Source organism: Rutidosis leptorrhynchoides, chromosome 11 (assembly GCF_046630445.1).
Source record: "Rutidosis leptorrhynchoides isolate AG116_Rl617_1_P2 chromosome 11, CSIRO_AGI_Rlap_v1, whole genome shotgun sequence".
In the NCBI taxonomy this organism is placed as follows: domain Eukaryota; kingdom Viridiplantae; phylum Streptophyta; class Magnoliopsida; order Asterales; family Asteraceae; genus Rutidosis; species Rutidosis leptorrhynchoides.
Window position 1 is genome coordinate 1,570,645 of NC_092343.1, and position 25,296 is coordinate 1,595,940.

The 25,296-nt window shown below is 32.3% G+C and overlaps 1 protein-coding gene across 2 annotated transcripts; it reads left to right on the forward strand.

The window, feature by feature from the left end:
- The first annotated feature begins 8,353 nt into the window (after positions 1 to 8,353).
- LOC139877088 (L-type lectin-domain containing receptor kinase V.9-like) lies at positions 8,354 to 10,711 on the forward strand. 2 transcript variants are annotated; one of them, XM_071864501.1, is made up of 2 exons: positions 8,354 to 9,192; positions 9,295 to 10,711. In XM_071864501.1, exons 1-2 carry the CDS (start codon positions 8,406 to 8,408, stop codon positions 10,425 to 10,427), a joined length of 1,920 nt encoding a protein of 639 aa, XP_071720602.1. In that variant the 5' UTR covers positions 8,354 to 8,405; the 3' UTR covers positions 10,428 to 10,711. The 2 variants fall into 2 exon arrangements, with proteins under 2 accessions (XP_071720602.1, XP_071720601.1); XM_071864500.1 differs by having other exon boundaries at positions 8,354 to 10,711.
- Positions 10,712 to 25,296: the final 14,585 nt, after the last annotated feature.

Genomic DNA, 25,296 nt, shown 5'->3' on the forward strand with positions numbered 1-25,296 from the left:
GCAGAAACTGGTTCCTAGCTCCTTTTGAAATATAAAACCAATCCCACAACAAAGTTAACTTCTATACATTATTTACAATAATTACACGGGTCTTACAGAACTAGAAATGAATAATCCCAAAAACTTTAGAAATTTCGTAATCTTCGTAGATTATCACTTCAACGTAAATGAAATTATGAATCAATACTTCATTATTCATTTTCATTGATATTTACTCAGTGAATGATGTTGGTGTTCGTGGAATTCTTGTGAACTTCGCAAGGTACGAATGATGTTATTTGAAAAGTTTCGAGTACATCGCTGATGAAAGTGTAAAATCAAACATATATTTGAATAATACACTTGATTTATTATGAATTGGAATTTATTGAATTTAGACAGAGATTGTAGTTAACGATGGTTAAGTTGCGAACGAAGGACGTACATCATTGCATATTAATAATATGAATCAACCGAGTAGTTAAGATTCACACATAATAGCTTAGTACAGAAAGATTTATTATGGTTTCAAAATTTGTATATATAAGATACGCATATAAATCCTTCAGAGGAATGGGTTAATATTTCATAACTCGTTGATACAATAAACGTGTTGTTGATTAGTGATGATGTCCACGGTGATTCTTGAACTGGCGGAGTTTGTGATGTTATAGGTGCTGCTGATTCTGACGATGCTGACGGCACTGACCGTCCTGGTGATGCTAATGGTACTGTTGATGCTGTTGGTAAAACAAGTCTAGCTTGTAAATCACGCACCATTCTTGTTAGGATTTCTATTATTGCTTCTATCCTTTTGGTTCACTCATCTGATTTATGGTTAGGGCTAGAATAGATAATCTCTAAGACTTTAGAGACTATATAATCATTGCGGAGTGTTTCTCCAATGAAGTTATGAATCAATACTTCATCGTTTGTTGTTGTTGGTATTCCTTGGTATCTATAGAGCGTATAACATTGGTGATCGTGGGATATAGGTTATGATGTTGAAGTGTGGGATGCGGATGTTACTGTTGGTGGTGGTGATGGTACTGTTGGTGTTGCTGATGGTGGTACTGGTTATGCTGTTGGTGCTGCTGCTGGTGTTTGTAACCTTTGCACCATATTCTCCAAAGCCACTACCCGAGCGCGAAGCTCGTTGACTTCTTCTATTACATCGGGATGATCGGTGGTTCGAACGAGCGGGTGAATAAGATCTAGAATCTGAGATAATATATAATCATGACGAGACACTCTGGAGATGAGAGAGAAAATGGTGTTTCAGACAGGTTCGCCGGTAAGTGCTTCAGGTTCTTCGCCAAGAGGGCAATGTGGTGGATGGAAGGAATCACCTTCTTCTTGTCTCCAGTGACTAAGGAGGCTACGAACTCATCCCCAATTCATCCAGAATAGATGATGGCTAATTGGTTGATCCATTCCGGTCACACTGCTTTCGGAGCTTGAGTGGGATTCCATTTCGGAATCCGAGGGACTTGAACTAATGACGAATTCCATTTCGTACGATTGAATAAAGGATTTTTCGATATGAAATGATTTTTCAGCTATCGGGTGGTATTCTAATTACATAGGATATATATATATATATATATATATATATATATATATATATATATATATATATATATATATATATATATATATATATATATATATATATATATATATATGTATATATATATATATAGCAAAAGATTTCGTAGATTACGGAGGAATTTACGGAATATGTCAGGCAAAGTTTACAGTAACAGATACGCTAAGATATGAATTAGCAGATACGCTAAGATATGAATTTTGTCTATACACTATTCATGCAATCAATGCAATAAGATGTGTCTAGACTAAGAGTGATAAGCAGACAATTTTCGACAAAAATGATAAGCAAAACTTTTGACATGCAGACACGGTCGAAGTGCAGACTCACTAATGCATCCTAACGACTATGCAGACCTGTTTCGCTAAGACCACCACTCTGATACCAACTGAAATGCCCCGTTCATATACATTATAAACGATTCACAATAGTAGATTACATCGTGAGGTATTTGACCTCTATATGATACATTTTACAAACATTGCATTCGTTTTTAAAAGACAAACTTTCTTTACATCGAAAGTTGACAGCATGCATACCATTTCATAATACATCCAACTATAATTGACTTAATAATAATCTTGATGAACTCAACGACTCGAATGTAACGTCTTTCGAAATATACCATGAATGACTCCAAGTAATATCCTTAAAATGAGCTAATGCACAGCTGAAGATTTCCTTAATACCTGAGAATAAACATGCTTTAAAGTGTCAACCAAAAGGTTGGTGAGTTGATTAGTTTATCGTAATCAATCATTTTCATAATTTTAATAGACCACAAGATTTCCTTTATTCAATAATCATACACTCGCAAGTGTTTAAAAATCATTCATATATATTGAACACCTGGTAACCGACATTAACAAAATGCATCTAGAATATTCCCAAACATATAAACATCGAAGTACCAAAGCAGTTCAAATTCTCTGACTGGGGCGTGTCAAAGCCTAAAGATCTATCTTTAGGATTCGCGTCAATTGGTGGCAATTATAATAAACACCAATTCTTAGGTTATCAAGTTCAACAAGGGCGATATCCGGTATAACGATTCAACCATAGATTGTAGTTTCGATTACTTGTGTCTATTTCGTAAAGCATTTATAAAAGCGCATGTATTCTCAGTCCCAAAAAATATATATATTGCAAAAGCATTTAAAAAGGGAGCAAATGAAACTCACTATACTGTATTTCGTAGTAAAAATACATATGACGTCATTGAACAAGTGCAAGGCTGACCTCGGATTCACGAACCTATATTAAGTATATACATTTATATATTGGTCAATCTCTGTCTAACAAATTCAGGTCAAGTCGTAGTGTATCACAATCCTAATGCTCGAGATTATCATGCAAAAGTCAACAAAAATCAATTTGACCCAAAATGACTTCCAAAAATTCATACGTGTTTATTATATAGCTTAAATATAGTTATTATATATATTTAAATATATTTATCAAATTTTATTAGAGTAAATAATAATACAAGTCATTTATTAATAAATAAAAATTTATATTAAAATTTATATATAAAAATATACTTTTATAAATTTTAAGTAATAAAATTTATACAGTTCACTCAATATTATAAAAACATGGTGGTATGTATTATTAATGTAATTATATTACGTGTGGTAAAAATATATTTGTATCACATATTTGTTTGATAAAATAATATTGATAATAATAATAATAAGTAACAGTTGTATTATTTTGTAATAATAATAATAATAATAATAATAATAATTATTCTACTAATAATAATAACAATATTTATATTTACAAATGATGATATTAATTATGATAAAATGATAATTCTAATCATGATAATTATAACGATACTTTTTAATATTAACTGTAACAATAATAATATCTTATATAATAGTAATAATTCTATTCAAAATGATAATTTTTAATATACTAAAATGATAATAAAAATGATATTTTATAATAACAATGACACTTCTATTAAAAATGATAATTTTAATAAAAATGATAGTTTTAATATAAATGATACTTTTAATAATAATAATAATGATAAAAATAATGAAAAAGGATATTTTTCTCTTAAATCAATATCATACAATATTTTAATTTCATCATGATACTTATACTCGTTATTTCTTAATCGATTTGTTTAATAGCTTTTAGTCCTCTTTTAAATCGCATTCATAATATTGATAATAATATTAGTCATAATAATTAGATGATACTAATATTAGTTTTAATTGATAATGATACTAGTAATAATAAATATTAATGATAATACTAATAATAATATTAATATTATCAATAATATTAACAATAACTTTTAATGATAATAACAATAGTAATAACAATAACAATTTTTAATGATAATATTTATACTAATAATGATAATGATAATAATAATAATAATAATAATAATAATAATAATAATAATAATAATAATAATAATAATAATAATAATAATAATAATAATAATAATAACGACAATAATAACGACGATAGTAATAATAATCATTTTAACAATAAATATACTAAAAGTAATAATAATTCAGTTGACTATATCTTTTAATCCGTTCATCGAAATCACAGGAGTTCTAAATGAAAAGTTATTAATTTTTCGCGAGCTTTCCAACGACATGCATATCATATACCTTATCTCAGTAGCATATGTATCTAAATCAGGATTCAACATAACCTATCTAACGACAATAATAAACGTACAAGCATGTATAATCCTATCTACTCGAGCACTAGTCAGGGATACACTAATAATATATAAAAGTTAAAATATGAATGCTCACGTATCAATATTGTGATTCAATATTGCAGGAAAGTACATAGACGCAATGAAAATGATAAACGTTAGGTTGACCTCACGAGCAATACCCTCGAACAATACCCATAACCTCCATAGCTATAACCCATAATTTCCTTAACTCTATCCCATTTGAAAACTTATTTTGAAATCGCGTGAACATAACTCCGTCATAGTATTTTATGTATACTAATAATATCTTGAAATAATACTGAGTAAATATATATATATGTAAATCGATTGAATGAGTTTAGAGAAATATATTTTCAAGTTTCTATAAAATAATGAAACCTATTGAATTCTATTTATAATAGATTTTTGAATTATTAAAGTGAATTATTAAAGTATGAATTATTAAAGTGAATTATTAAAGTATGAATTATTAAAGTGAATTATTAAAGTATGAATTATTAAAGTGAATTATTAAAGTTAAAGTAAAGTAAAAGTAAAGTAAAAGGTAAAGTTAAAGTATAGTAAAAGTATAAAACTATGTACGTATAATACGCGTATAAATATATATAATATTAATTTAAATCGTTATATATATTTAATAAAATAATATATAAATATCGTTATCTTTATCATACTGGTTAAGAAATGAGTTTTCAAAAGTGGTTCTAGATATTTATAAAAGTTATATACGTTTTAATAATAAAGTTCTTTTTAAACTGAAAACGTTTTTGTACGTTTGGAACTAAATCAAATAAATATGATAATTTTGTTTTCCAAAACTAAATATATTTAAGAATTATTTTATTAAAAGGTTAAAATAATGGAAGTCGTTATATCATAAAACGTTTTAGAAAAATAGAATTATATATATTCATAATAGGTTTCAAGTTTTTAAATTATAGTCTGTTGGTGAAGCATGGGATAAAGTCCAAAGGTTAAATAAATGTATGAAATCATCTTAATGAAAAATGTCGAGTTACTTAACTTGTCGATATCTAACATATAAGTTATTTACACTCCACGTTCTTACTTTCATATTAAATAAAATGAAAGTTAACAAAGTTATCTTATCAAAGTCACGAGGAAAATATTATAAAACATGAATTGGAAATTAAACAGGAATCTCTACTAACCCTTGTCTAGTTTCAGTTAATTGACATATTTGTTCTTACTTATAAATCACTTTACCATTTTCCGAATGTTATCAAAAAGAATAGATTTCTTAAATCACAGTGGACTTCATAACATAGACCCGTAATCATATCACAATGTATCTGATAATTCAATAATTTGATATTATCTTTTAATTCCGTCGATAAATATATTAAACATATATTGAAATAAATACGTTCATGTAAAGTATTATACATCTAATACTTTGTTAACATTTCAATTAATATAACTATATATTATATATACATATCTATATACACATAAATGTTTGTGAATCGTCGAGCACAGTCAAAGGGTAATTGCTTACATGAATATAGTTCCAAAACTTTTTGAGACTCAACATTACAGACTTTGCTTATCGTGTCAAAATAATATAAAGATTAAGTTTAAATTTGGTCGAAAATTTTCGGGTTGTCACAGACAAAACATGTGGCTGACAAATTTGAATCAAATCACGGGTGTATTATTATTCTACCTAACTGCACAGTAAATTATTGTATTATAAATACCAAACGATGTGATTTGCATAAGATGCACACATAGAATATATTTCATATATCACCATTCTTTTACTCTCTCTTATTTTAAGTTTAATAGTAGCCTATAGTTAAGAACCAAACCACTAAAGGTAGTTATAAGCCTACTGAATTATAACACGAACCAAACCACTAAAGGTAGTTATAAGCCTACTGAATTATAACAGATAGTATATTGTAAAAAAAGTTGCTCCGTATTAAGTATGCTACTGACTTGACAAGTAAATTTAATACCCCGTAATTTGTTTTTTTTAAAGGCAACAGTTTTTATTATTTTTCAAAAAAACAACCAGATACAAGTATATGCACAATGCGAGCAGTATTTTCGCCTGGACATTGTGTCCATTACACACATTCACACAGTAGTCCAAGATGCCAAGGTGGCAACTCAAACCAAACAAAATTTAAACTCTATTACAAGGATTATGGAGCCAATCATGTCAAGTGATAGATTTTGTCTTACAACGCTTCGCGATCCACTCAAAGCTTTTAATTTAGATATCAATTAACGTAACCAGAGGGTTCCAACATGAGTTTTTGAAGCCCTTTTGGCTACAATTTTTCCAAACTAAGTAGCCACAAATCCACACCACCGCTTGCCAATTTTTTTTTCTCATCATCCGAATAAAAGTTACCTGCACTCGCATTGGAATTGAAGAGATCTTCAATGCTAGAACTTGAGCCAACTCTTACACCCAGTGTTGTAAAAAACCCGATTACTCGCCGATTAATCTCTGATTAATCATTTTTAAGAGCAGTCCGTTCCGATTTCTAAAAATCAGTTTAATTAAATGGTCAACGTCAATTGATAAGTCAAAATCGAATTCGGTAACTAAAGTCGGTCAAAGAAAGAAATGAGTATCATTTTAACATGAATTTAAACTAAAACTTTATAGTTTTGGAGCAAAATGAACAATTTTAGACAATTATGTTAAAGTTTATTTCTATATTTATGATTTTTTTTTCTATATTTACACATATAATTTTTAAATTTTAATATTTCAATGTATACAGTACAATCCGATTAATCTCTGATTAATTTCCGAATTGCCGATTAATCTTTTCAAAGTCCCAACCGATTAATCCCCAAATAGCAAATTTTGCAACCTTGCTTACACCCCACCAATTGAAAACTCTTTCCCACACTTCTACCGCCCCTTTACACAAGAAGATTAAGTGGACATCGTCATCACATATTGGACAACGAACCGAATGCAAGTCGACCCCTCATTTATCTTTTTTTTTTCGAACGGCTGAGATTTTATTAAAATAGAAAAGCTATAAAGATTTACATGGAAACAAAATTACAGGGAATTTAAAGGGGATTGTAACCTAATCGTCCAGTTACATGTTTTTTTTTTTTTGAATCTTGCAAATAACCAATTGAAGCCATTAACCACAATATTGTCCATCACATGACATTTTCGAAACTTTTGATCCCTGAAGGTGTAGCTATTTCGAAGTCTCCAAATACTCCACAATGTAGAGTAGACAATGACCATCATGATAAGCCTTTTATTATCCTGAATAGGGACTCCATCGATCCATGCCCACATTGAATCCATTGAGGACCAAACAGGAATGTTAAGATTGACCCCCCGTTTATCTAATTCCACCAGCACCGGTATCCTTCTCCTCAACATACGCGAAACGAAAACTTCAACCTTTTTAGGTACGAGGTTATTGTGGAGAGTTACCTTCGCATTATTTCCTGTTCAAAACACTTTGTCATCAATCAAACTCGTGAGCTTTTTTGTTGAGAACTTGCCACTGTTGCACGAGGACCACCTCCATGAATAAGCTTTCTCCGGGTTGACAGGGACAGCTTTTTAGAAGGTCTGATAATTCAGGTAACTCCGTGTACTTGACTAGTATCTGTTGCATAATTAATCTATGATCTTTTCTTTATATATGAAATTCATTAATATTTCTCATTTTTAATGCAAAATGTGGTCAATATAAAAGTACTGCCTGGTTTATAACTCCTGTAATTTAGCCATACTGTAGTTTAAGTAATATAAATAAAACTCTATTATAATTATAATATTATACAAAGCATCTAAAAAAATAATATATTGTCACAAATGGGTTTAAAGTTAATAGATAGGGTAAAATCCTTGGGGTTACCAAATACCATAATTTTTTAAAATGATGCGCACTTTTATTTTTAGTATTATCTTTTTTCAATTTGCATCAAATAAATCCAAAAATCGTAACATTGACACCTCAAATTAATAATTGTTGTATCCTTTTTGTTTCAATTGATTCCATTCCATTTCCTTACCTAAGCCGCCCATCAATCAATCTAATACTCACCAGAAAGCCTAAATTTTCCCAAACTTTATATCTAGCTATGATGATCTTCTTATTCAAACCCTATCTTATTCTGTTGCTGTTCTTCCACTGCTCAGTAGCAGATGATAACGGCTTCAATTTTGTTTATAAAAATTCAGACGATTCACAGCTCACCGGCGTTCGACAAGTCCAAACCGACGGTCAAATGGTTCGAACCAACGAGACTTTAGATTCTGGTGTCGGTCATACTTTTTACGTTCGCCCCTTCCGGTTCAAAAACTCATCCACCGGCGACGCTTTCTCATTCTCGACTCAATTTGTATTCGGAATGATACCAAAAGATCCACAATTCGCGTTTCATGGTATGACCTTCGCTATCACGCCCTCAACTGCAGTCATCGAAGCATCATCTTCTCAACATCTGGGCCTTTTTAACCGAACCACGGATGGAAACGAATCAAACCACATAGTCGCACTCGAGCTCGATTCCTTCAGGAATATTGAGCTTGGAGACATCGACAGCAATCATATCGGGTTAGATATCAATAGTATAGTATCTGTTTTCGCTACAACTGTAGGCTATTATGATCCAAATGGCGCTTTCAAGAACTTAACTTTAGCTAGTTCACAGGAGATTAGAGCTTGGATAGATTATGATGGTGTTACAAAACATTTAAATGTGACACTTGCACCAATACATATGCGAAAACCCGAAAAGCCTTTAGCTTCTGTACAAAAAGATTTATCCCCAATTTTGTTACAAGATATGTATGTGGGGTTTACTTCAGCAACTGGTGTTTTAGTCCAAACATTTTATGTTGTTGCTTGGAGTTTTCAAATCAATGGTAAAGCTCAAGATATTGATTTGTCCAAGCTCCCATCTCTGCCTATTAAGAAAAAATCAACCAGACATAAAAAAATGATTTTGGCATTTGGGTTTTGTTTAGGTGGACTAATTGTTATAGCAGCCGTTTCGATTTGGGCTTTCGTTTTGTATCGAAGAAGAAAACGTAAGTTTGCAGAAGTTTTAGAAGGTTGGGAGGTACAATATGGTCCCCACAGGTTTGCTTATAAAGATTTGTACACAGCAACAAAAGGGTTTAAAGAGAGTGAATTGTTAGGGAAAGGCGGTTTCGGGCAGGTTTATAAAGGTGTTTTGCCAAATATAGAAACTCCGGTTGCAGTGAAAAAGATTTGGCATGAATCGGGTCAAGGAATGAAGGAATTTGTGGCCGAAATTGCTACAATCGGGCGGTTAAGGCACCCGAATTTGGTTAGACTTCTTGGGTATTGTCGAAGACAAGGTGAATTGTTTCTTGTTTATGATTATATGCCCAATTTGAGCTTGGATAATTTGTTGTTTGATTCGAAATCCGGTATCATTTTAACGTGGAATCAACGGGTTAAGATTGTTCTAGATGTTGCAGAAGCTTTAACTTATTTGCACGAGGAATGGGTTGAGGTTATAATCCATAGGGATATTAAAGCGAGTAATGTGTTGCTAGACGCTGATTTAAATGCTAAATTAGGTGATTTTGGGCTAGCGCGGTTTGGTAACAATGGGACGGAAGCTCAAACGACCCATTTGGCCGGAACATTGGGCTACATTGCACCCGAATTAGCTAGAAAAGGGAAAGCAACAACCGCCACAGATATTTTTGCTTTCGGAGCATTTATTTTGGAGGTTGTTTGTGGTCGAAGGCCGGTGCAGGTGCGAGGGCGGAACGAAGTGGCAATTTTGGTGGATTTGGTATTGGATTGTTGGTTTAAGGAAGAGTTATTGAATGTAGTTGATCCAAAGCTCGGTGATGATTACGATAGAGATGAATTGGGTTTGTTTTTAAAGGTGGGGTTGCTTTGTTCGCATAGTTGTCCATCAGTGAGGCCGAGTATGTCTCAAGTTTTGAAATTTCTAAAGGGTGAAGAGTCGTTGCCTACAGATTTTGATAGCGTGTTGGAGATACGAGAGGATTACTCGGGTCGACTTGGTGATGGGTCATCGAGTGCTTACTTCTCGCAAATACAGTATAATACGGCATCAGCCCCGATCACTGTCTCGTTCACCTCATCGGGCCGTTGATACATGATGTCATGAGGTAAAGGGTCCCGGGTATTAACACGTGTCATTAATCTAATGTCATGGGAGAAAAGGAATGTAGTAAATATTTCTTAATTTGTTTCATACCTTTGTAGCCATTGATTGTATGTCATATGAAAATTGCACAAAGCATAGGTTAAAAGGTGTGTTGTTGTGGTCCATTTGTTGTGTTGTAATTACAAATAAAGAACTGAAAACTGCCAAATAGTGGGTCGGGGTGGGGTTGTTTAGGGCGTATGATGGTGAATGTATGCATAGATTACTAGAGTGTGATGTTTGACTTTGGGGTCCAATTGCGTATGGGGCCTTTATGTTTATGCCAAGATAAGACTTGAGCTAATAATTGTTGAATAATCACGAGTTAATCAACAATTAACAATGAAAGGCCATCGACTTAAGTAGCATTGTTTATATTAAGTTATGAAAGGCCATTGACTTAAGTAACATTGTTTATATTAAGTCTAGACTAGAATGAACATCGTCTAGATTCGTAAATGATTCCTTTTAAGTGTAAATCTACCATATAAAAAATTTCAACGATTAAGAAAAAGAAAATTAAAGTTGTGCTCATTGATTCACACGATTGGAGTAAATTGGAAATTAAGGGATAAGATGTGGACATGACGAGGGTATAGAAAGGGTCATGACCAATGTGACCGAAACCTTCACTTTCGCTTTAGACCCGCCCCAATTTATAAAAAAAAAAAAAAACACTTTTGGCGTACGTGTATATTTGACTAGATCCAATGATCTATTTGAACAACCCTCTACCTAGACCTTAACAACAATGCATACGAACACTAAGATGTACAACATATAATTGAGACAACACCCACATCTTCAAACAGATGACCCTGAAAAATCATTAGATGTAAGAGCCTCTAGATAATAACGTGGAGAGGTGTCTTCGATCATAGGCAAGATAAGTAATCGCATAGGGCTCTAGGGCCCAAAATTTTTAATATGTAAATATTTTTCTCAATATATTTAATTAAATAAAATAAAAAATTATCAATTAAAGTTAAAATACATTATTTTTAATAGTTAAATACAATGTAACTAAATAAATAGATAAATTAGAGTATCATTTTTTTATGCGTAGTAAAAAAATTTAACGAATATATGAGTCTATTTTTATTTTCGTCTAAGGCCCTTAAATTGGATCGAGTATTACTTAGATGTGAAACTTGCGGACCTCATTGGTTGTGATATTGATCTTACGGGGGAAATGAAATCAAAGAATATATAGACTGACTTGTAGAGACCCTCTATGTAGTTGTCTATCCAGGGTGTTGATACGGCCCTGTAACGTGAAAATGTGACAATACGATTAAAGACATAAGAAAACTCTAAAATCAAAAATACCTAAAATCATCTTCACCTTAATTTGATAAAAGGGTCTAGCAGTACTTAACTCATAGTCTAAGGGTTGTAATTGTATTTTTAGTAAAACATTTCACTTTCCATTTTCATTTCTAGTTTGTATTTGTATTAGTTTTCGTTCATCTCCTTTTGATCTCGTTTCGTTGATTCTTTTGATCTCATTTCGTTGATTCGTTAGCTATATATAGATACATGTAGGATTAATGTGCAAGGTACAACATATAACTATATGGCCAACTTCATTTGAGCCTTCGGGGTCACACACATATACACCGAGACGTCAAATAAAATATATATGATGTATATATATTACTCAAGTAACAAAATAGTAAATCGAAATTAATTCATTTACTATTCATATGAATAGTAAATGAAACGAAATTAATTAATTTACTATTTACATGAAAGCGACATGATAGAAAGGATTTTCACTTTACTTATAATATACTCCGTATCTTGTTTTGAACAAAAAGTAAATCTTATTTGATTGTTACGTTTAACTAATATGAAAATTTGATTTCAAAAGGTATGATTTAAATAATCTTGGTGGCCAACAAAAAATAAATAGTTGGTGGATGATGACTCATGTATTTGTTTAAGTAATCGAATAAATGTGACTCATGAAGTGGTTTAGTTTTTCCTCCCTATTATATATATAGATGTTCTTTTAAGGCTTGAACGGAAGTAAGTAAAAAAATATAAAGAGAATAAGTCCCAAAAACTTTTGTGATATTTTTGTTAGAAGACAATCACCATTAGTCTTCTTTTACTCTTTTCAAAAGCATCATTTATACGGAGTATTATTAATCTTATTAATATAACTTGATTATATTGATAAGTTACTTGGGTTTGGATTAGTATTCATTGACGGTTGTTTGAAGTGTAGTGTGTACTACCCTAAGAGACGGTCATATTTTTGATCGTAGGTTTGTCTCCTTCTCTCCGTTCTTCAAGAAAGGTATATCGTTAACCCATCTTATGATTTAATATTCATGACAATTATTATGGTGTAACTGGATCTTTGGAAGGTTTAATCGTGTGCATGTTTTATTAAATATGTGATTATTTAATCTTGTAAAATTTTGTTCATAAAATAATAAAAGATTATTATTTTAACTATCCGTTGCGTTAATCTAAATTGTTAAAAGTACACATGATTTTCCAACAGTGATATCAGAGCCGCTTTTACACCATCTTAATTGTCACGTGATTTTCTTTAGATTTAGCTTTGTGGTAAATTAGTAAGAGTCAAAACCTTTATGGTTTTGAAAGTCAACTTTGTTGATTACCTCATAACGCACGAATAAGATCTGGGAAAAAAATCACTGTTATAAATTTTGAATTTATTTTTTATGGCTTGAATAATTGTTGTTTATTTTATTCCATGGTTGTACACATGCATTGTGACTATGGACAAGCCATATGTAGGTTTTAATAATGTAGTTATTAAAATTTGTGATAGCACACATAGCCCATAATGCCCCGACTTATGTTTGATTGTTGATTACGGCAATATTAAGTTTATTAGAAATTCCATTTTGAAGCCAAAGTTGTATTATATTTATTTTTTATTTTCATATTATTGTATTTAAGTTTATTCTAAATTGTAAAAGTATTAGTCTAGTTGTATTTTTCAATTTTAAATAAATGTAATAAGATGAAGATTGAAGATATAGATGCAACGTGAAGTTTGACTTAGAAGATGGCGAACATGTTAAGTTAACAACGATGGCGTTTGTCAAGTTTTTCACTTGGTTATTGAATCAATTGGGAGCTACGGTATTATCCTTAGTTTGACCACTTGATTGTAGTGACCCGAACTTTTCCATGTTTATATATAGATTAAATGAAATTGTTATTTACATGATTAAGTGTTTCCAACATGTTAAGCAATCAAACTTGTTAAGACTTGATTAATTGAAATAGGTTTCATATAGACAATTGACCACCCAAGTTGACCGGTGATTCACGAACGTTAAAACTTGTAAAAACTATACGATGACATATATATGGTTATATATATAGTTAATATGATTTTATTATAAGTATGTATCTCATTAGGTATTTTAACAATGAGTTATATACATAAAAATGAGACTATTAATTTAAGAAACTCGAAAACGATATATATAACGATTATCGTTATAACAACGTCTTACTAGGTACATATGAATCATATTAAGATATTGATACACTTGGTTAATTATGTTAAATGATAAGTAAATATATTATTAAGTGTATTAACAATGAAATACATATGTAAAAATAAGACTACTAACTTAATGATTTCGAAACGAGACATATATGTAACGATTATCGTTGTAACGACATTTAACTGTATATACATCATACTAAGATATATTATATATCATAATATCATGATAATATAACAACTTAACATCTCATTTGTTATAATAAATAATGGGTTAACAACATTCAACAAGATCGTTAACCTAAAGGTTTCAAAACAACATTTACATGTAACGACTAACGATGATTTAACGACTCAGTTAAAATGTATATACATGTAGTGTTTTAATATGTATTTATACACTTTTGAAAGACTTCAAGACACTTATCAAAATACTTCTACTTAACAAAAATGCTTACAATTACATCATCGTTCAGTTTCATCAACAATTCTACTCGTATGCACCCGTATTCGTACTCGTACAATACACAGCTTTTAGATGTATGTACTATTGGTATATACACTCCAATGATCAGCTCTTAGCAGTCCATGTGAGTCACCTAACACATGTGGGAACCATCATTTGGCAACTAGCATGAAATATCTCATAAAATTACAAAAATATGAGTAATCATTCATGACTTATTTACATGAAAACAAAATTACATATCCTTTATATCTAATCCATACACCAACGACCAAAAACACCTACAAACACTTTCATTCTACAATTTTCTTCATCTAATTGATCTCTCTCAAGTTCTATCTTCAAGTTCTAAGTGTTCTTCATAAATTCCAAAAGTTCTAGTTTCATAAAATCAAGAATACTTCCAAGATTGCAAGTTTACTTCCAAGTTTTCTAAATCCATTCCAAGTAATCATCCAAGATCAAGAAACCTTTGTTACTTACAGTAGGTTATCTTTCTAATACAAGGTAATAATCATATTCAAACTTTAAATCAATTTCTATAACTATAACAATCTTATTTCGAGTGAAAATCTCACTTGAAAATTGTTTTCGTGTCATGATTCTGCTTCAAGAACTTTCAAGCCATCCAAGGATCCTTTTGAAATGTCCCGTTCTTATTGATTAAAAAAGTTCCATATTAATTGATTTCGTTGCGAGGTTTTGACCTCTATATGAGACGTTTTTCAAAGGCTGCATTCATTTTAAAACAAACCATAACCTTTATTTCATCAATAAAGGTTTAAAAAGCTTTACGTAGATTATCAAATAATGATAATCTAAAATATCCTGTTTACACACGACCATTACATAATGGTTTACAATACAAATATGTTACAATAAAATAAGTTTCTTGAATGCAGTTTTTACACAATATCATACAAGCATGGACTCCAAATCTCGTCCTTATTTAAGTATGCGACAGCGGAAGTCTTAATAATCACCTGAGAATAAACATGCTTAAAACGTCAACAAAAATGTTGGTGAGTTATAGGTTTAACCTATATATATCAAATCATAATAATAGACCACAAGATTTCATATTTCAATACACATCCCATACATAGAGATAAAAATTATTCATATGGTGAACACCTGGTAACCGACATTAACAAGATGCATATATAAGAATATCCCCATCATTCCGGGACACCCTTCGGATATGATATAAATTTCGAAGTACTAAAGCATCCGGTACTTTGGATGGGGTTTGTTAAGCCCAATAGATCTATCTTTAGAGTTCGCGTCAATTAGGGTGTCTGTTCCCTAATTCTTAGATTACCAGACTTAATAAAAAGGGGCATATTCGATTTTGATAATTCAACCATAGAATGTAGTTTCACGTACTTGTGTCTATTTTGTAAATCATTTATAATACCTGCATGTATTCTCATCCCAAAAATATTAGATTTTAAAAGTGGGACTATAACTCACTTTCACAGATTTTTACTTCGTCGGGAAGTAAGACTTGGCCACTGGTTGATTCACGAACCTATAACAATATATACATATATATATCAAAGTATGTTCAAAATATATTTACAACACTTTTAATATATTTTGATGTTTTAAGTTTATTAAGTCAGCTGTCCTCGTTAGTAACCTACAACTAGTTGTCCACAGTTAGATGTACAGAAATAAATCGATAAATATTATCTTGAATCAATCCACGACCCAGTGTATACGTATCTCAGTATTGATCACAACTCAAACTATATATATTTTGGAATCAACCTCAACCCTGTATAGCTAACTCCAACATTCACATATAGAGTGTCTATGGTTGTTCCGAAATATATATAGATGTGTCGACATGATAGGTCGAAATATTGTATACGTGTCTATGGTATCTCAAGATTACATAATATACAATACAAGTTGATTAAGTTATGGTTGGAATAGATTTGTTACCAATTTTCACGTAGCTAAAATGAGAAAAATTATCCAATCTTGTTTTACCCATAACTTCTTCATTTTAAATCCGTTTTGAGTGAATCAAATTGCTATGGTTTCATATTGAACTCTATTTTATGAATCTAAACAGAAAAAGTATAGGTTTATAGTCGGAAAAATAAATTACAAGTCGTTTTTGTAAAGGTAGTCATTTCAGTCGAAAGAACGACGTCTAGATGACCATTTTAGAAAACATACTTCCACTTTGAGTTTAACCATAATTTTTGGATATAGTTTCATGTTCATAATAAAAATCATTTTCTCAGAATAACAACTTTTAAATCAAAGTTTATCATAGTTTTTAATTAACTAACCCAAAACAGCCCGCGGTGTTACTACGACGGCGTAAATCCGATTTTACGGTGTTTTTCGTGTTTCCAGGTTTTAAATCATTAAGTTAGCATATCATATAGATATAGAACATGTGTTTAGTTGATTTTAAAAGTCAAGTTAGAAGGATTAACTTTTGTTTGCGAACAAGTTTAGAATTAACTAAACTATGTTCTAGTGATTACAAGTTTAACCTTCGAATAAGATAGCTTTATATGTATGAATCGAATGATGTTATGAAAATCATTACTACCTTAAGTTCCTTGGATAAACCTACTGGAAAATAGAAAAATGGATCTAGCTTCAACGGATCCTTGGATGGCTCGAAGTTCTTGAAGCAGAATCATGACACGAAAACAAGTTCAAGTAAGATCATCACTTGAAATAAGATTGTTATAGTTATAGAAATTGAACCAAAGTTTGAATATGATTATTACCTTGTATTAGAATGATAACCTACTGTAAGAAACAAAGATTTCTTGAGGTTGGATGATCACCTTACAAGATTGGAAGTGAGCTAGCAAACTTGAAAGTATTCTTGATTTTATGAAACTAGAACTTTTGGAATTTATGAAGAACACTTAGAACTTGAAGATAGAACTTGAGAGAGATCAATTAGATGAATAAAATTGAAGAATGAAAGTGTTTGTAGGTGTTTTTGGTCGTTGGTGTATGGATTAGATATAAAGGATATGTAATTTTGTTTTCATGTAAATAAGTCATGAATGATTACTCATATTTTTGTAATTTTATGAGATATTTCATGCTAGTTGCCAAATGATGGTTCCCACATGTGTTAGGTGACTCACATGGGCTGCTAAGAGCTGATCATTGGAGTGTATATACCAATAGTACATACATCTAAAAGCTGTGTATTGTACGAGTACGAATACGGGTGCATACGAGTAGAATTGTTGATGAAACTGAACGAGGATGTAATTGTAACCATTTTTGTTAAGTAGAAGTATTTTGATAAGTGTCTTGAAGTCTTTCAAAAGTGTATGAATACATATTAAAACACTACATGTATATACATTTTAACTGAGTCGTTAAGTCATCGTTAGTCGTTACATGTAAATGTTGTTTTGAAACCTTTAGGTTAACGATCTTGTTAAATGTTGTTAACCCAATGTTTATAATATCAAAAGAGATTTTAAATTATTATATTATCATGATATTATGATGTACGAATATCTCTTAATATGATATATATACATTAAATGTCGTTACAACGATAATCGTTACATATATGTCTCGTTTCAAAATCATTAAGTTAGTAGTCTTGTTTTTACATATGTAGTTCATTGTTAATATACTTAATGATATGTTTACTTATAATAATATCATGTTAACTATATATATAACCATATATATGTCATCATATAGTTTTTACAAGTTTTAACGTTCGTGAATCACCGGTCAACTTGGGTGGTCAATTGTCTATATGAAACCTATTTCAATTAATCAAGTCTTAACAAGTTTGATTGCTTAACATGTTGGAAACATTTAATCATGTAAATATCAATCTCAATTAATATATATAAACATGGAAAAGTTCGGGTCACTACACCTTTGAAGCTAGATCCATTTTTCTCATTTCTAGTAGGTTTATCCAAGGAACTTGAGGTAGTAATGATGTTCATAACATCATTCGATTCATACATAAAAAGCTATCTTATTCAACGTTATAAACTTGTAATCACTAGAACATAGTTTAGTTAATTCTAAACTTGTTCGCAAATAAAGTTAATCCTTCTAACTAGACTTTTAAAATCAACTAAACACATGTTCTATATCTATATGATATGCTAACTTAATGATTTAAAACCCGGAAACACGATAAACACCATAAAACTGGATATACGCCGTCGTAGTAAAACCGGGGGCTGTTTTGGTTGGGATAATTAAAAGCTAAGAAGAACTTTGATTTAAAAGCTATACTTCTGGAAAAATTATTTTTCTTATGAACATGAAACTATATCCAAAAATCATGGTTAAACTCAAAGTGAGAGTATGTTTTTCAAAATGGTCATCAAGATGTCGTTCTTTCGACGGAAATGACTACCTCTTTCAAAAACGACTTATAACTTGTATTTCCGACTATAAACTTATACTTTTTCTATTTAGATTCATAAAGTTAAGTTCAATACGAAACCGTGGCCACTGGAATCACTCAAAACGGATTAGAAACGAAGAAATGGCGAGTAAAACAAGATTGATAAAAACTACTCATTTTACCTACGTGAAAGTTAGTAATAAATCTATTCCAATCATAACCTAATCAACTTATATTGTATATTATGTAATCTTGAGATACCATAGACACGTATACAATGTTTCGACCTATCATGTCGACCCATCTATATATATATATATTGCGGAACAACCATAGACACTCTATATGTGAATGTTGGAGTTAGCTATACAGGGTTGAGGTTGATTCCAAAATATATATATAGTTTGAGTTGTGATCAATACTGAGATACGTATACACTGGGTCGTGGATTGATTCAAGATAATATTTATCGATTTATTTCTTTACATCTAACTGTGGACAACTAGTTGTAGGTTACTAACGAGGACAGCTGACTTAATAAACTTAAAACATCAATGTATTAAAAGTATTGTAAATATATTTTGAACATACTTTGATATATATGTATATATTGTTATAGGTTCGTGAATCAACCAGTGGCCAAGTCTTACTTCCCGACGAAGTAAAAATATGTGAAAGTGAGTTATAGTCCTACTTTTAAAATCTAATATTTTTGGGATGAGAATACATGCAGGTTTTATAAATAATTTACAAAATAGACACAAGTACGTGAAACTACATTCTATGGTTGAATTATCAAAATCGAATATGCCCCTTTTTATTATGTCTGGTAATCTAAGAATTAGAGAACAGACACCCTAATTGACGCGAATCCTAAAGATAGATCTATTGGGCCTAACAAACCCCATCCAAAGTACCGGATGCTTTAGTACTTCGAAATTTATATCATATCCGAAGGGTGTCCTGGAATGATGGGGATATTCTTATATATGCATCTTGTTAATGTCGGTTACCAGGTATTCACCATATGAATGATTTTTATCTCTATGTATGGGATGTGTATTGAAATATGAAATCTTGTAGTCTATTGTTACGATTTGATATATATAGGTTAAACCTATAACTCACCAACATTTTTGTTGACGTTTAAAGCATGTTTATTCTCAGGTGAATACTAAGAGCTTCCGCTGTTGCATACTAAAATAATGACAAGATTTGGAGTCCATATTTGTATGATATTGTGTAAAAACTGCATTCAAGAAACTGATTTCGATGTAACATATTTGTATTGTAAACCATTATGTAATGGTCGTGTGTAAACAGGATATTTTAGATTATCATTTAATCTACGTAAAGCTTTTTAAACCTTTATTTATGAAATAAAGGTTATGGTTTGTTTTAAAAATGAATGCAGTCTTTGAAAAACGTCTCATATAGAGGTCAAAACCTCGCAACAAAATCAATTAATATGGAACGTTTTTAATCAATAAGAACGGGACATTTCAGTTGGTATCCGAGCGTTGGTCTTAGAGAACTAGAAAATTTGTATTAGTGTGTCTTATCGAGTTTGTTAGGATGCATTAGTGAGTCTGGACTTCGACCGTGTTTTCTTTAAAAATGATTGCTTAACATTTTTGTTGGAAACTATATATTATTAACATGTATATATTATGTAATATATTAATCTCTTAACATGTTTGATATTGTGTGATAGATGTCTACCTCTAGCACAAATCCCATTGACTCACCTAATAATAACGAAGAGTCGAATATATATTGGACTGATTCACAAGTTTCCGAAGAGGAACCGGAAGAAAAATCAGAACCGGAAGAAGAATCAGAACCGGAATAGGAGGAACCGGAGGAGGAAATAGAACCGGTGGGGGAAATAATAAAACGGTTAAGTAAAAGAAAATCCTCAACCAACCGACCAAGGTTAATTATGGTCAATGGTGTTTCCGCCAAGGAAGCAAAATATTGGGAGGATTATCAATTCTCCGATGAATCGGATTCCGACGAGAATTCCGATGATATTATAGAAATTACCCCAACTGAATTTAAAAAAGCAAAAGAAAATAATAAGGGAAAGGGCATAAAAATAGAGAAATCTAATTCCAACCCCGATGAACTTTATATGTATCGTCAACCCCCGAAGTCCTTAAGTTGTAACAATGACCCGGGAACCTCTAAACCACCAGGTTTTTCTAAACCGTTGTGGAAAACGACAGCTAGTATTAGGGGAACATCATATATCTCTAGAAACTTGGCAAAACGAACCAAAACCGAAGAAGAAGAAACGAGCGAGTCGGAATAAGATAGTTGTATTCGTGTGGTGTAATATATGTAACATAGTGTGCTTATGCTTTATGATATATGTAAAAATTGCTTGTATTAATAAGTATTTTTTATGAATCTAACTCTTGTCTATTTTACAGTTTAAAAACACAAAATGGATAGACAACCCAATATTTTAAGAGACCTACCCGGAGACATGATTGATGAAATCTTGTCTAGAGTCGGTCAGAATTCCTCGGCACAACTATTTAAGGCGAGATCAGTTTGTAAGACATCGAAGAACGTTCCAAGAATGTCTTGGTTTATAAAAGACTTTCGTTTGAAAGATGGGGGATATCACATTGGGAAACCCATAAGTTACGATGTGTTTACTTTGACGCATATATTGCGGGGAACCCAAATGCTATTTTACGCAACGGGTTAAGAAATTATTTTGACTCAATGTATCCGAATATAGGACTTCATGATTTAGAAAAAGTGGCTAACATGCAACATAAAGAAGCATGCTATGCTTACGGGTTAGTAATGTTCGCTTCTCACCAAAGTGATAAAAAGAACATCGGGCTACAGCTATTAAACAAAACGTTCCCACAAGTGACGGAGTCGGTAATTGGGGTAAGAAATGAGGTTTTTAGGTTATTACGAGACTGTTGGTCATTACGTAACCCTCGTCCCTTTGACGATGTTACAACACGCTGTCTTATCAACGGCCATAACGGTTATGTTCCACAAGACCAAGGATGGGAAGTAGTCATAGTAAAACCAGAATGCATGACTTGTTTCTGGACGTATGAATTACGTGTCTTTATTGCCTTTGCTGAACGACTTGTGTACTAGCTAGAATTATCTTCACAACTATCTTGTATCAAAGTTATTGTGTGCTATATTTCATGCTTTATGTAAAATAAGCGGTATTGTAAGTTTGTAAAATATTGTATAAAAGTTTGAACGCGAAATATTATTATAATCAGTTTTTCATATAGAATTGTAGTAGTTGAATTGTATATTAGCTACTAAGTATGAACTTAACGGGTAGGTACTACCCGAATTTAAACTTATAAAACGCTAATATGAAGAAAAAGCTTTTATAAATGAGTTCATATTATGCTACGAAATACTATTAACTACTCTTAATATTCTGTATGATTAACTTGTTCCATTTGACTATTTTGAAGGAAATGGCACCGACTACTCGACACACCGTGAATATGAATGAAGAAGAATTCCGTACTTTTCTAGCTTCAAACATAGCCGCAGTACAGGCTGCGCTACATACCAACAATAACCTTGGATCTAGCAGTACAGGAAATCGTGTAGGATGCACCTACAAAGAATTCACTGCCTGCAAACCTTTGGAATTTGATGGAACTGAAGGATCGATCGGATTGAAACGGTGGACCGAGAAGGTCGAATCGGTGTTTTCCATAAGTAAGTGTACTGAAGAGGATAAAGTGAAATACGCTATGCATACCTTCACAGGTTCTGCGTTAACATGGTGGAATACCTATCTAGAGCAAGTGGGACAAGATGATGCGTACGCACTACCGTGGTCAGCATTCAAGCACTTGATGAACGAGAAGTACCGTCCCAGAACCGAGGTCAATAAGCTCAAGACAGAACTTAGAGGGTTACGAACCCAAGGATTTGATATTACCACGTACGAAAGACGATTCACAGAATTGTGCCTATTGTGTCCGGGAGCGTTCGAAGATGAGGAAGAGAAGATCGACGCGTTTGTGAAAGGATTACCGGAAAGAATCCAAGAAGATATAAGTTCACACGAGCCCGCCTCCATACAACAGGCATGTAGAATGGCTCACAAACTAGTGAACCAGATTGAGGAAAGAATTAAAGAACAGACGGCTGAAGAGGCCAATGTGAAGCAAGTCAAAAGAAAGTGGGAGGAAAACGGTGATAAGAATCACCAATACAACAACAACAGCAATTACAATAATAATCGCAACAATTATCCCAACAATCGCAACATCAATCGCAACTACAACAAACGGCCCAACAACAACAACAACAACAACAACAACAACAACAACAACAACAACAACAGCAACTACAACAATCGTCCCAACAACAATAACAACCGCAACAACAACAATCAGAAGCAGCTATGCCAAAGGTGTGAAAAGTATCACTCGGGGTTCTGCACCAAATTTTGCAACAAGTGTAAAAGAAATGGTCATAGCGCGGTGAAGTGTGAGGTCTACGGACCAGGGGTTAACAGAACGAAAGGAACAAATGGTGTCGGAACGAGTAATGGCAGAGCAAGTAGTGTCGGAGCAAGTTATGCCAATGTAGTTTATTATAAATGTGGAAAACCGGGCCACATTATTAGAAATTGCCCGAACCAGGGGAACACGAATGGACAAGGCCGCGGAAGAGTTTTCAATATTAATGCGGCAGAGGCACAGGAAGACCCGGAGCTTGTTACAGATACGTTTCTTATTGACAATAAATTTGCTTACGTTTTATTTGTTCCGGGTGCGGATAAAAGCTATATGAGTAGAGATTTTTGTGCTAAATTAAGTTGTCCATTGACGCCTTTGGATAGTAAATTTTTACTCGAATTAGCAAATGGTAAATTAATTTCAGCAGATAATATATGTCGGAATCGAGAAATTAAACTGGTTAGCGAAACATTTAAGATTGACTTGATACCAGTAGAGTTAGGGAGTTTTGATATGATAATCGGTATGGACTAGTTGAAAGAAGTGAAAGCAGAGATCGTTTGTTACAAAAATGCAATTCACATTATACGAGAAAAAGGAAAACCCTTAATGGTGTACGGAGAAAAGGGCAACACAAAGCTACATCTTATTAGTAATTTGAAGGCACAAAAACTAATAAGAAAAGGTTGCTATGCTGTTCTAGCACACGTCGAGAAAGTACAAACTGAAGAAAAGAGCATCAATGATGTTCCCGTCACAAAAGATTTTCCTGATGTATTTCCGAAAGAATTACCGGGATTACCCCCACATCGATCCGTTGAATTTCAAATAGATCTTGTACCAGGAGCTGCACCAATAGCTCGTGCTCCTTACAGACTCGCACCCAGCGAGATAAAAAAACTGCAAAGCCAATTACAAGAACTTTTAGAGCGTGGTTTCATTTGACCAAGCACATTACCGTGGGGAGCTCCTGTTTTGTTTGTCAAGAAGAAAGATGGTACATTCAGGTTGTGTATCGACTACCGAGAGTTGAACAAACTTACCATCAAGAACCGCTACCCACTACCGAGAATCGACAACTTATTTGATCAACTACAAGGCTCGTCTGTTTATTCAAAGATTGACTTACGTTCCGGGTATCATCAAATGCGGGTGAAAGAAGATGATATTCCAAAGACTGCTTTCAGAACACGTTACGGTCATTACGAGTTTATGGTCATGCCGTTTGGTTTAACTAATGTACCAGCTGTGTTCATGGACCTTATGAACCGAGTGTGTGGACCATACCTTGATAAGTTTGTCATTGTTTTCATTGATGACATACTTATTTACTCAAAGAATGACCAGGAACACGGTGAACATTTGAGAAAGGTGTTAGAAGTATTGAGGAAGGAAGAATTGTACGCTAAATTTTCAAAGTGTGCATTTTGGTTGGAAGAAGTTCAATTCCTCGGTCACATAGTGAACAAAGAAGGTATTAAGGTGGATCCGGCAAAGATAGAAACTGTTAAAAAGTGGAAAACCCCGAAAACTCCGAAACACATACGCCAGTTTTTAGGACTAGCTGGTTACTACAGAAGGTTCATCCAAGAATTTTCCAGAATAGCAAAACCCTTGACTACATTAACGCATAAAGGGAAGCAATTTGAATGGAAGGATGAACAAGAGAAAGCATTTCAGTTATTGAAGAAAAAGCTAACTATTGCACCTATATTGTCATTGCCTGAAGGGAATGATGATTTTGTGATTTATTGTGACGCATCAAAGCAAGGTCTCGGTTGTGTATTAATGCAACGAACGAAGGTGATTGCTTATGTGTCTAGACAATTGAAGATTCACGAACAAAATTATACGACGCATGATTTGGAATTAGGCGCGGTTGTTTTTGCATTAAAGACTTGGAGGCACTACTTATATGGGGTCAAAAGTATTATATATACCGACCACAAAAGTCTTCAACACATATTTAATCAGAAACAACTGAATATGAGGCAGCG